The 13,372-nt window shown below is 45.5% G+C and overlaps 1 protein-coding gene across 8 annotated transcripts in view; it reads right to left on the bottom strand.

The window, feature by feature from the left end:
• Ntrk3 (neurotrophic receptor tyrosine kinase 3) overlaps nucleotides 1-13,372 on the bottom strand; it is a 395,823-nt gene that overhangs the window by 266,658 nt on the left and 115,793 nt on the right. For all 8 annotated transcript variants that reach the window (XM_047538450.1, XM_047538456.1, XM_047538451.1 and 5 more), the window contains 4 exons: nucleotides 11,989-12,057; nucleotides 1,834-1,991; nucleotides 960-1,102; nucleotides 390-531 (listed from right to left, as the gene is read on the bottom strand). In XM_047538450.1, the coding sequence (XP_047394406.1) occupies nucleotides 390-531; nucleotides 960-1,102; nucleotides 1,834-1,991; nucleotides 11,989-12,057 (512 nt within the window). The remainder of the gene's footprint in view (nucleotides 1-389; nucleotides 532-959; nucleotides 1,103-1,833; nucleotides 1,992-11,988; nucleotides 12,058-13,372) is intronic.

Raw genomic sequence — 13,372 nt, 5'->3', positions numbered from 1 at the left:
AGCATCTTATGAGGGGAAAGGACACCCTTTCTTGGGTTTACTATCTAAGAACTTTAACTTTTTCTTTTTCTTTTTTTTTTTTTTCCGTGTTGGGGATCGAACCCAGGGACTCTTTATCATTGAGCTACATCCCCAGCCCTTTTTATTTTGAGACTCTCACTAAGTTGCTGAGTCTGGCCTTGAACTTATCCTCCTGCCTCAGCCTCCCAAGTTGCACCACTGCACCCTGCGTTCAAGGACTTCCTTCTCGGCCCTGCCCTATGGAAGCTTTTCTGCCTGTGATGGCAGACCAGGGTCACTGCTCTAGCTCAGTTCTAGCAAGGTCTCTGTCCCTCTCCAGACTCTGTACCAGCATCCTCTTAGTACCCAGCTGTGCTGCCTGCACTTACAGTAGACAGTGAGGGCAACACTGGCGTTGCTCATGCCCACCACGTTCTCTGCAATGCATGTCAGGGTGAAGCCATTGTCTTCGCTCGTCACATTCACCAGTGTCAAGTTGATGGCATGTACATTGGTCCAATTCAGATTTGTCTGAAAACCCAAGTAAAAAGACAAAAATTAGTTTCTACAAGGGCGCTCTCCTATCTAACCCTGAACACCTTCAGGAATCAAGAGGAAAGTAGAACAGATGGGGAAGAAGGTCTTTCTGGTGAAAGAACACTGACCAAATGCCAAGCTCTTCACAGTCAAGGGCTCAGGTAAGTCTCATGTTAACATTACATTGTGTCTTGAATGTTAGCATAATACACATTTCACAGATGAGGAAACTAAGGTACAGAGAGGTTGATAAGCATGATTAGAGGTTGATTAGTCAAAATGGCTAGAAAATATTTCAGCTGGATAGACTCCAAGTCTCCATGTTTCTTCCTATAGTGACAGAACAACAAGCTTTCCCTCTGTGTGACTAAAAAGTGACCACTCCTTAGCACCCTGAAGGCGGCTGATGCTAGGATGCCTACCTGGTGGGTGTTGATGGACTGCAGCCCTGTGACTATCCAGTCCACATCAGGCAAGGGCGATCCAGAGCCATTGCAAGTGATAACAGCGTTGTCACCCTCTCGGACGGTAAGGTTGACATGGCTCACACTGATCTCAGGAAGGTCTGGGAGCAGGGTGGACAACAGAAGGAACGAAAAGACAGGTAAACTCCACCTAAAGGAAGCTCTCTACCCGGGACCAGTGGTGGCCCTTCTTGCTTTGACCAATAACTCCAACACAATTTGAGTTCTCAGAAGACTCCCTCCCCCACAAATTCCAGACGCTTTACACCTCCTTCCCAGTAGACATCAGAGCTCAGAGTTGAAGCCCATACAGTTGTTCACTCCCACCCCTCAGGGCATGGATGAGGCAGTTGCCCAAGGAATGCACTTTAACAAGTAAACCCAATGGCTCCCTTCCACTACTCATAAAATGGGTATGTTTTGGTTCTGCCAGGGAACCATCTAGAAATTCAGATTTCTGGAACCCATCCCTAGACATTCTGATCTCAAAGGTTGCGGTCTGTGGTTGGGCCCAGAAATCTGCTTTTCTTAAAGCACCTTAGAAAATTCCAATAGAGGAAGTCTGGATACCACACCTTGAGACATGCACCTTCAGGTCTGGTTGACAAGAAAGGGAATCTGATCTGATGAGAAACGGAAAGCATATAACTCCTATCTGCATTCCTGAAACCAACCTTGGCTAGCTCTGGGATGGGAATGACCAAGGAGGGAAAAGGTGAGTCAGGTCTGCACCTGACTGCAGAGGTCAAGGCCAGAAGAAGGCCCTGGCATGCCAGGCTACGGATCTGAGGAGTGCCTCCCTGGAGCCAGGTGAGGCCAGGCTCCCACTTACCACATTGACTGATGTTCATGCGGAAGAGGGGGAGCTGGGAGCCATCAGCGTTGATGCAGTAGAGATTCTGGCTGTTGAGCCTGGCCTCCCCCTGCTCCTGCCACAGCTGCATCCAGCGGATGTCACAGCTGCAGTTGAAGAAGTTCTGCTCCAATCTCCTGTGGGCAAAAAGAGAGGGGAAGGAACCCCTGAACCGAAGATGGCCCAGCTCCCTCCCAGGGTTGAGGCCCACAGGGCCCCCATCTGCTCTTCAGGGATGAGGGAGAGAAGGAATTAAGCCAGCACATGAAAGAAGAAAGAAAAGAAGGACAAAGGAAGAGTACAACAAGAATACAACTTATGATTTATTTAGTTTTAAAACTAATATGTTCATTTTTTAAACAAATTAAACTCAGCACACTTAATACCTCTGGAAAAAAAAAAAAGAAACCTTTAAAATGCACCAGGAAGGGATGCTCCTCTTCTGAAAACCCTCCAATGGCTTCCCATCTCATTGAAAGTCAAAGTCAAAGCCCTGCATAGCCAGCGCCATCTCCATCTTCTTTCTGATGTTACCTCCTATCTCTCTTTCCTGCTCCTCTCCGGTCGCACCAACCTTGCTGTTGGCAAGTTCACTAGCATGCATGACTGGTTCAGTCCTGCCTCAGGACCTTTGTCCTTGCTGTCACCTTAGCCTGCCAAGCTCTAACCCTACATATCTGAAAGACAGGCTCCCTTATTTGAGGAGTCACAGGACCTTCTATGATCAACTTCTACACAAAACCACTGCCAATCCTTGTGATGCCCAGTCCCTTGCCCTGCTGTGTTCCTTCTAGAATTCACCATCATACAGCCATCCTTTTAAATATTTATTTCATTTTGTGTATGTGTCTGTCTCCCCAAAGAAAAATTAAGCATCATCAAGATCATAGACATAGCCTATTTTGTTCACTGCTGTAGCCCCAGTACCTAAAACTGAGCTTGGCTCATAAATCCTTGTGAATAAAAGGAGAGAGAAAGAGAACTTTTCCCTGAGGGAATAGGTGGTTGGCTATTTCAAGGTATACTCGAAGCCCATCTTGGGACCAGCTTTATTTCTTCATGAATTCAATGACTCGTTAATAAGCACCTGTTTCAGATCTGGCTGTGGGTTAAGTGCTGTTAATATAGAGATGAATCAGACAGTCCCTGTCCTCTAAGAACACTCAGCCGGGTGAAAAAGAGTGTCTGATGGGGGAAGGGTCAAGTTCAAAGTCCTTCCTCTCCACCATTTGCCTTGTGAGTTGGAGCAAGTCACATCCTCCTCCATGGTATTATTAGGAAAATGATGAATGGTATTAATCAATCCCAAAACTCTTAAAGGAAAGAGCACCCAGCAAATCTGATCATTAGGAGGAATATGATTGTCTGGACTATTAAGGGGATCAATCTGTTTACCCAGAGGGAGGGTCACTGCACTAAAACCCTGGTTATTTTTGACAACTGGCAAATTCCAAAATAGTTAAGCATGCATCAGCATTAATCAGTTTTCAGGAGAAAGTGAGGTCCCAGGGGAGAGGAATCAGTGTTTTCAAGGCATCAGGACACTTCAGGTAGAATATGAATACCCTTATATGATATTGTCCTCTTCACCTGAAAATGTCCCTGACTTATCTCTGCACATGGTGCTCTTTTAGGAGAAAAAAAAAAAAAAAAGGAAGGAAAGATAATTAGCCTTTATTAAGTATCTGCTTCTCACAACAGTCCTAGGAGATGGCCAGGATCACCCCCAGACAGATGAGGGAGACTATCTAATATCTGGGGATGTTAAGTCATGTATTTGGCTGGTATTGAATAGTGGTCTCAAACCGCAGTCTGTTGCACTCCAAAACCCATGCACTGGCCACCCCACCTGCCCAATGCAGAGCATGGTAGGGTTGAATGCAGATGCCAAGAGGAATAAGAGAGGACCCTGACATCAGGAGCTCCGGGAGGCAGAGATTGGGGGAAGGGATGGAGGAAAGCCATGAAGGCACAAGGTGTGTTGCAGGTGGAGATGTGAACAGGAAAGCAAGACTTAGTCAAGGCAGAGAGCTTGTGACAAGGAGCACTGGGAAATAAAGCTGGAAGGGTGAGTGGAGGAAATCCACTGCCACATCAGGAAGACTGGAATTTATCCGGGAGGCAGTGGAAACCACTGAGGCCCTTAGAACTGGAGAACAGCATGAATAAAGCAGCCCTGTAAGAAGAGCAAGCCCACAGAACTGTAAGGGATAAACCAGAGAGGAGGTGAGCTGAGACACAGGTGTCTCTTAAACACAGGGTCACCGTGGACAGTTAGGTGGTTCACACATTTCTCAAAGAATCCAGACAAAGCAGTGAACAGGGAATGAAATCCAAACCCTGTGCTGTGACATGGGTCTGTGCTCACCCAGAGGGAGCATCTTTCTAATTCACAACAAGGCATCCTACTGCCATTTTCAAACTTCTGGTCCCAGAACTTAAAAATTTCCTGAGGACCTCAAACAGCTCTTTTATGTGGGTTCTATTTCTCTCTATTTACCATATTGGAAAATAAAACTGAGAACAATTTAAAACAGCGGAATATCTTAGCACAAGTTCCATGGCAATGAGATCATCACACATCATTCTGCCTCTGGGAAATGCCCCTGTACAATGGTGAGATAAAGAGAGAAAAGCCAACAATGTGCCAGTGTTGTTATGAAAGATTTGACATCTCGTTCTCTCTGAAGGGGTCCTGGAAGGCTCCCAAGTGTCCCTGAATCACTAGGTGAGAACTGCCACCCAGTAAATAAGGGCCTAGAGTAAGTGGCAAAACTGGGGAGGGAAGGGTGGATCCCACAAACATCCAAAGGAAGACAAGGCATCATCTGGCATTTTGTTGGGAGGAAGAAGGAAAGGAAAAGTGAAAGATGAGATTTTAAATTCCAGGGGACAGGAAGTCAATGGTGAGGAGGACAGTCTTTGGTTGAAAGCAGAAGAGAAGGAATCTGTGGAAAAGAGGAGATGAGACCTATTTGGAAAGGGGATGGGGAGGTGGGGGTGATTACTGGTTTTGGGGGAGGTAAAGGAAGATTGAGTCAGGTCCAGAAGCACATGCTTGTAATTCCAGTGACTCTGGAGGCTGAGACAGGAGGATTTTCAGTTGGTGGCCAGCCTCAGAAACTTAGCAAGACCCTGTCTCAAAAGCAAAAGAAAAGGGCTGGGGATGTAGCTCAGTGGTAGAGTATCTCTGGGTTCAATCCCCAATACCACAAAAAAAGGAGGAGGAGAAGGGGTATGAGGGGAAGAGCGGGAGGAGGAGAAAGAGGAGGAGAGAGAAAGTAGTCATGGGGGTGTTTGCTTTGGGATTAAGCAAGATGCCTATGTGGCTAGGAAAGGAATAGAGAGAAAAAGTAGGAGAAAGTGATAGAAAAATAATAGAAATTATAGGATAACAATGCATCATGGTACCATAGTGCCTAGGTCATACCAAAAGTCTTTTTTTTTTTCTTGTTTTTTTTTTTTTGGCACCAGAGCTTGAACCCAGGAGTGCTTAACCACTGAGCACTATCCCCAGCTTTTTTTATTTATTTATTTTTTTGAGGCAGGGTCTTGCTAAGTTGCATATGGCTACTCGCCCAGTTGCTGAGGATGGCTTTGAATTTGTGATCCTCCTGCCTCCGTCTCCTGAGTCTCTTGGATTACAGGTTTGCACCACTGCATCCAGTTACACCAAAAGTCTTACACAAATTCTTCAAACCTCACGGGGAGGAAGCCCAGGGGGAAGGGGAGGACTAGTGGCTTCCTTAAGAAAGCAGAAAGTCAAATTTGCCACGTGGTATGTGTGAAAACAGAGGCAAGAGGAGCCAGAGTAGTCTGGATGCCCAGCGCAGGACTTCAGCGAGCCTGGCAGCCCTGCTGGATGACATGAAGGCTCCAGATGCTTGAATATGTGCAAATTGAACCAGGTCAGCCTTGTTTTTCCCAGCTGCTCACTTGACAAGATGTGGTCATTCATTATTAAGTAGGTGTAAAAATACAAATTATCCACCTGGGTTGAAAAGACCAGACAAGTGCGGGGCTTGGCAGCGTCGCCTCAAGCCATGGCAGCGCCTGGTGCAGTCCGAGCCTGGCGCTGCAGCACATCCCCACTTCTCAGTGGCCCCCAAGAGGTGGAGCATGCCAAGTGTCCTGAGGCTGGCAGGAGAGTAAGGTGAGATGTTTGGGACGTGCCAAGGATGCTGCCAGGGACAGGCTCGGTAACAGCCCTTGTTTTCTTCCATCCTTTCCCTCCAGGGCCCTGCTGACAGGATCTGAACCAGCCGAAAGGCTGGACTTGAGTCCTGGTCCTTTGCTACAATCCAGAGTCTCCTAAAACTCCTAAAGAATTTTGGGAGTTTCTTCCCCATCCTTCGGGACTTTTCTGTTTCTTTTTTTTTTTTTTTAATGTGGTACTGGGGATTGAACCCAGGGTGCTCTCACCATGAACTACTTCCCCAGTCCTTTGTATTTCTTTTTTTTTTTTTTTTTGACAGTGTCTCACTAAATTGCCTCGACTGGTCTTGAACTTGCAATCTTCCTGTCTCAGCCTCTCGAGCAGCTATGATTACAGGCCTGTGCCACTGCACCTCGCTTGGATTTTCCTCTTAGAGAACAAAACTCACACCTAGCACAAAACCATTTAATCCTAAAACAGTGGCACCCTGAGCATCCCACTGAGTCAATCCACAATCATCTTTATATGCTGAGAGTCTTAGACAAGAAGAGATGGGCATGTCCCAGGTCTAAATGGTGCTGCTCATTCTGGTGCCCTTTTCCCATCAAACCAGGGCTGGGGCAGAGACTCCTTCAGCCAGGGCTTCGGGGGTGGACCTGCAGAACCTATAGGCATGGCTCTCTGTGCTTCATTAGTAGTGCAAGTGACCCTGTGAACACTACAGCAGCAACTGCTTCCAGGCAAGGCTGACCAACATCCAGTCCTTACCCAAGATGGCCCCAGGGCCTGATCACAGCACCTGAGGTGTTCCCACTGATGAATGCAGCCCCACCCAGGTGGGCATGAGTACACAAGTGCTTTGCAGCACAGCCACGGCCAGGACTGGGTGTTTAGAAAGCGCTTCTTTCCCAGTCATCACTTGGAAGATTTTCTTCCCCCTTCCAAATCATTAGCACTGCTAATGGCAATCCTGGGGCCAGGTGGTGGAAAATGGGGAGGGGACCCAAATCAGCAAGGGAAGCACCACTGTCACAGAGTAAAGCACACAGTACAGGCCTCCTTGAAGTAACAACTATCAGATAGTAGAGAAAGCACACAAACAGAAGATCTGAACTGAGTCATTAGCTGTGTCACTTTGAGTAAATATAATAGGTTGGATTATGTCCTCCAAAAAGACACGTCCAAGTCCTAATCTCAGTCCCTGTGATGTGACTTTCTTTGGAAATTAAGTCTTTGCAGATGTGACCAAGTTAAAAATCAAGGGATGAGGTGGTTCTGGATTTCTAGTGGATCCTAAACTCCCAACCCAGAGAGGGAGATGAAAGATGAGGAGATGGGGATGTTTAGCCATCTGAGATGGAGGCAGAGATCGAAGCAATACAGAAGAGTACCAGGAGCCACCAGAGGCTGGGAGAGGCAAAGAAGAATTCTTCCCTGAAGCCTTTGAAGAGAGGACAGCTCTGCTGACACCCCTGACTTCAGACTTCTGGCCTCCAGACCAGTGAAATAATTATTTTCTGTTGTTCTAAACCACCAAGTTTGTAGTCATTTGTTATGGTCACACTAAGAAACTAAAACTGTGAGTAATTTCATTCTCCAAAACTCTGTCTTTATAGCTGTAAAATGGGGATGATCACATTTGACATTCCTTCTTTATAAAGTTATTGAGAGAATTACTGATAATATACATTAATATGTTTTGCAAATTGCAAGGGGGCTATCACAAAGCAGATATTACTATTGTAGCAATACTGTTATTAACATGATTGTTTAGTGACTTCTCCGGGAGCTTTCAAAGTAGTTATGGCCAAAAAAGGAAAAAGGAACATGCCAGAATAAGCCCAAATTCATCTCTGATACTGAGTTAATATTTTACCAAGTCGATTAAATCTGCAAATCATACCAGAGGTAATTATCACTTTGCTTTAAGAAAATGAAATACTCCAATCTATTTTAATCATGTCTGCTCTGTGCGTGCAGGGTATTAAGGGAAGATGCATTAATGGTCCTTAGGGTATTTCTGGAGGGTTTCCATGCTGTGGGTTGATATCCTCCGGTGCCTCTGCCATTGCCTAAATTGTATCACGGGATTCAGAATCCAAGCTTCTTTTCTTTCTAATTCATTCTTTATCTCTAAGACAATCTGTCCAACTCTGTCTCTGATTTTTAGACAAACAGTTGCAGTCTTTCTGTCAAGAAAAAGAAAAACAAAAAAACAGAAAAACCATCTTGCCATAACCAGAGAGCACAGCACCATGCCAAACTGAATTCCTTTTAAGCCTGAAACAGTGCTCACTGCTCCAAAGCAAGTCTTGAAAGATGCCCCTATTTGGCTCCATGAGAAGAACCCCACCTGGACTGGCAAGAGGCTACATGCCAAATGCTCACTAAAACCGTCCCTCAGCTCCCAAAAGTAGGTAAGAGAAATAAAGTAAAGGTAGGATCTTGGACTATGGCAAGGACTCTGAGATGGCTTTCCTATAACTTCACTCAAGGGGGCTGTCATCTCAAAGAAGCTTGTGGAAAGACCCTGTGCATGCTGGAATGTTGCTGAGTTGGTAAGGGAAAGAGCATGGTCTTTGAAAACAGTGGTCCCAGATGGTGATAATTCTAGAAATCATAATACTAATTCCTAGATTACCATTTACCAGCTCTGAGATTCTGGGCTGGTTGTTTAACTTGGGCCAGCCTCAAATCCCTCATTTGTAAAACTGGCTATACTAAACTGATACTGCCTTTGTGGATTTGTTCCAAAGATGAGATGGAACCTCATACACATTAGGTGCTCAATATGTGCCTCTTCTTTCTCCTATCCCACTGGCAGTAAGACATTGGGCAGTAGACACTCAGTCCTTCTAGTGGGGAGGCTCAGCAGCACCAATGCTGACTGAAAATCGTCAAGCAGGGGAGAGGCTGGTTGGGGGCACAGCAGAACTTCTCAAGAGACCCTCAGTGAAAGAAGGAAATGTGCTAAGAAATTGCTAAGTACCTATTTGCCCTTCTGTTGCTACAGACCTCCACTAAAGCCTCCCTTTTCCGGTTGAAGACTTTCCTAGCTGCCACAGCACACTGAGCCCTCTGTCCCCCAAGGCCAAAATTGTTCCTTCCTGAATATACCAACCCAATCCCACACCCCAGGCCTCAGGCAGCATCGGGCAGACCCTGGCAGTCTAAATGGCTCATGGCAGATGGTGCCATGTGGACTAATCAAGAAGTGGGACAAGAAAATACTACCCTCTCTTCCATTTGCCAGGAACTGGGATTGTTTGGATTTTAATCATAGTCACAGCTAAGAGCCAAAGTGCGGCCCCCTCCAGCCAAAGAGATAAATTTTCCACTCTCAATGTTTAATTCTTCCTCAAAAAATAGACCCCAACCAGGGCAATAGCTCCTTGGAGGGGGGCGTCTTTATCCTCCGATATGATTTTTCCTTATTTAACAATATGACAGGAATAAAATACCCCACGGACATGGTGGCACTCACACGCTGACTCACTCTGGAAGGAATGTCTTCATTCCTCCATAAGTTATATCCAGCTCACTGGTGTATTGATCCCAGGCAAAGATGAATGCAGAATCCCATGATCCTCCGGGAGAAATCTGACATTTTCTTTAAATATATATCCATGGAACAACTGTTTCTAAATCTCCACAAAACAGGTCACCAGGGCACCACACCATTGATTTCATATCCAACGATTTCTTAGAAAGAGTTCTGAACCCTTTCTCAATAATTCAGCCAACAGCAGACCCCAGATGTCCCCCCAGAGGGACACTGTCCCTGGCCTCCCCTAGATGAAGGGTAGGCATCACAGGGTAACTAGATGTAAGCCTCCCAGGAAAGAGACTCCCCTGGGCCCCCTATCAGTTCAAGGGCAACCTAGGAAAGATCCACAGCATATCATAGAAAAAATCCTTACATTGGAAACAGATTGCAAAAAGCTGAAAGATTGTAGAGCTCAGTGGCCAAAGCTTTGAGTCTACACTCTACCACCTCTTTACTGGGTGACCTTGAATGAGACACTTGGCCTTGCTAAGCACATCAGTGCCCTCCAATGTGAAGTAACAGTAATTATTCCTACCTTACAGATTCTCATAAGGATTAAATTAAATAATATACATAATTTAATAGATTACTGCCTGACACAGAAGAAGAGTCCAGAAACCAGTGTCAGTAGTAGTAGTCATGTTAATTTACCTCTGAGATCTTCTCCACCTACAAAGATGGGAATGAATTTGTCATGTGGAATGGCATCTATGTATCTGTGATGTGGTCTATTTTTTGTTGTTATTGTTTTATAAACAAATATGTATATTTATTTACCTTTTTCTCAGCTTGAATAGTTTTATTGGTGTCCATCTAGAGCTCTGCTAGACGAGACTAACAACTCTGATCACCATGTCTATGCTACCTCTACCAGAGGTGGTAGTGGCACAATTCTAAGAAAGAAAAGCAACCCACAGCACATTATCCTAAGCTCTTCAACACTTTTAAATTTTGGGGGCAGTACGGGGGTCTGAACCAAGGGGTGCTCTACCACTAAGCCACATCCCTAACATTTTTTTTTTTTTTATCTTTTTCATTTTGAGACAAGGTCCCACTAAATTGAAGAGGCTGACCTCAAACTTGCAATGTTCCTGTCTCAGCCTTCAGAATAGCTAGGATTACAGGCTAGAGATCAGAGTTCTTACCTATGAAGTGCAGAGAACACAATACCTACCTCCCACATTTCTCATGCTGCTAAATCTAAGGCGAGCACCAGTACACCCAGTTCAACACGTTTAAAGAGACAACCTCTATACACTTAGGCCTAGAATGGACTTCGGAAGCACCTTATGTGCATGTAGGTCCCTGAAAATGAGGATAGTATACAAAATTGTCACGGTATAGTAGGCTATTGGGATGCTAAATGTAAATATTCTCCTTCCTGCCAGCAGGTCTCATCCATGAACTCAGGTCTTGCTAGGGAGAGCAAGTTGAAAAACCAAGAGCCTAGGCAGAGGTTCAAGGTCAATGCTTCTTAGTAAAGACAGTAAAGCAATCCACATTCTGTGCATTTGGGTCTGACTCACCAAGTAAAAGGGAACACATGACTGGCGTGTCTGAAACCCTGACTCCCTAACTTCATCCATGCCTCAATTCCTTTTCAATTTATTCCTTGATTTATTCCCTTAACATAATACACTGTCCTTCATGCACAGAGATGACCCCAATGACTCACACATCAACATGAGCTATTTTTTCCAGCAGTGGTCACGAATTTTCACTCATCCAGCCAACATTTGTGTGCACAAAATGGCTGGCCGGTGAAGGGTTGCATTGATCAGCTTTGGGATGCAGCAAGACTGAGCCATCTGCACTCGGATTAAAGAAACGCGCGCACCATCCCGTCCCAGAATGCCTACGCTAGAGCCAAATAAGCTGACGGGAGATCATGAGTGGTGGAAAGGAGGTGCACTCTGAAGTCAGGAGACCCGGGTTCAAGTCCTGGCTCTGCCGGTCCTTCACAATGCAATTGTGTTTGAACCTTGCATGCTTCTCTAGAGATCAGAGTTCTTACCTATGAACTGCAGAGAACACAATACCTACCTCCCACGCTTCTCATGCTGCTAAATCTAAGGTCATGTTAATGGAAGTGTACCTGATAATCCATAAAGTTATGCATCACAAATGTTATTTATTATCAATTGATACTATTTATCATAAATATTAATGCTATTATTCCTAATCACCTGTAGATCACAAAACTCAGTCCTGGTAGGAGCTGAGATTCTGTCTTCTGAAATGGCTTGTGTTCAGGGCATGAGAAATGAAGCCATGGGGAGGATGGCTCCCCCTGAACCCTCAGCATGCTCCCACCCAGGCAGCCCTGTCCAGTGCACACACAGCCTTCAAGTAGCTCCCGGTGCTCGACGCTTCTCCCCACCCAACCAGGATCACCATGTCACCGCCTGCACGGTCTCAAAACCGAACTTACAATTCCCGAAGACTCAGCGTCTGGAAGAGCTGCCACGAGAGCGTGGTGAGCCGGTTGCTCGACAGGTTTCTGCAAGATTGGCAAAACAAAGAGGAAGTTAAAGGACAGGTTTGCCATTAGTTATGCTCTTGATAGCGAGTTTGGTCATTTCACTGGAGCCCAGATTTGTTTTTCTTCTTTTTTCTTTGCTCTACTCTGCTAAAGATACATCTGCTAATAGTTGAGGCCACAGATCAGGTTTGGAGAAGATTCGGAAGCCTTTTAAAGGGCAAGGTTTTACAAATCAAAGAAACAATAAAATTCTCTTGGTTCATCTCTCATATCCTCTCTCCATAATAAACGTCCATGGGCCTATTTGAAGCCACCCTTCACTAGGAGCACAGAGAACACTGAGGGTGCACAAGCCCACGTGCGTCCTTGACAGTCACCCAGGTCGGCAAACTCTTCAGCTCACCTACAACTCCTCCTAGCCCATCCCTCCCCCTGCAAGCAGGCCCATCAGTGAGATCAAGACATCAGCCTTTTGTTCACATGTCTGTTCTCCTTCTAATGGCTATTTAATTGTTCTCATTAGGATGTACAGGGAAAAGGAGCAACCATTAGTCTTCTGAATAAAAGAAGAAACACGCCCACGGTTATTACTTTGCCAGGCTCAACAAACAACTTTTGATGTGATAACAGCCCTTACAGGAGGCAGTTAGACACTGCTAGAATTGAAGTGGCACCTGAGGAACAATGTACTCATGTACTGATGGGGCGGATGGTGATGCTAATTCCATTTAGTTAAATGCACACACACACACACACACACAAGCATACGTGTATTTGTGTCTATTAAACATGAAGGTGATAAAAGCAAACGCAGACTTTATTATAAACACACACGTGCTTACACATGCACCTATATTTAGATGACTTTTAGAGCAGATATTTATTGAGAGTTAACACAGGCTGCACTGAGGAATGAGAGTGCCAACCACCGAGGGGAAGATGAGGTCACTCTGGAACCCTGTGTTCAAGGTACAAAGGAATGAACAGAAGGAAGAGTATAAACAAGGTAATGTACGCAACTGATGTGGAAGGGGGAGAAGGCTACATCAGATAGGTGCTCCCAGAAGAGCCTTCCGACAAGGTGACAGAAGACCTGAGACAAGAAGGAGAGTGAGCTGAGCACCAGGGAGGAAAGTTTTGGCAGTCAAAGTAGCAAGCGCAAGGGTCTGAGAGGAACTCCAGAGCCAGGAAGTGGGGGGCAGTGCTCTGGGATACGTGGGAGAGGGATTCATGCCATGTATGGCTGGATTCCACCTTGCTGGCCATGAGAGGAGACTAGATTTTACCTAAAAGAGCAGTAGGAAGGCACTGGATGGTTTTCAGTGGAGGGGAG

The sequence above is a fragment of the Sciurus carolinensis genome, chromosome 2, assembly GCF_902686445.1.
Source record: "Sciurus carolinensis chromosome 2, mSciCar1.2, whole genome shotgun sequence".
NCBI lineage: Eukaryota > Metazoa > Chordata > Mammalia > Rodentia > Sciuridae > Sciurus > Sciurus carolinensis.
Note: the sequence above shows the minus strand (reverse complement) of the source record. Positions and strands in the feature narration are given on the sequence as shown.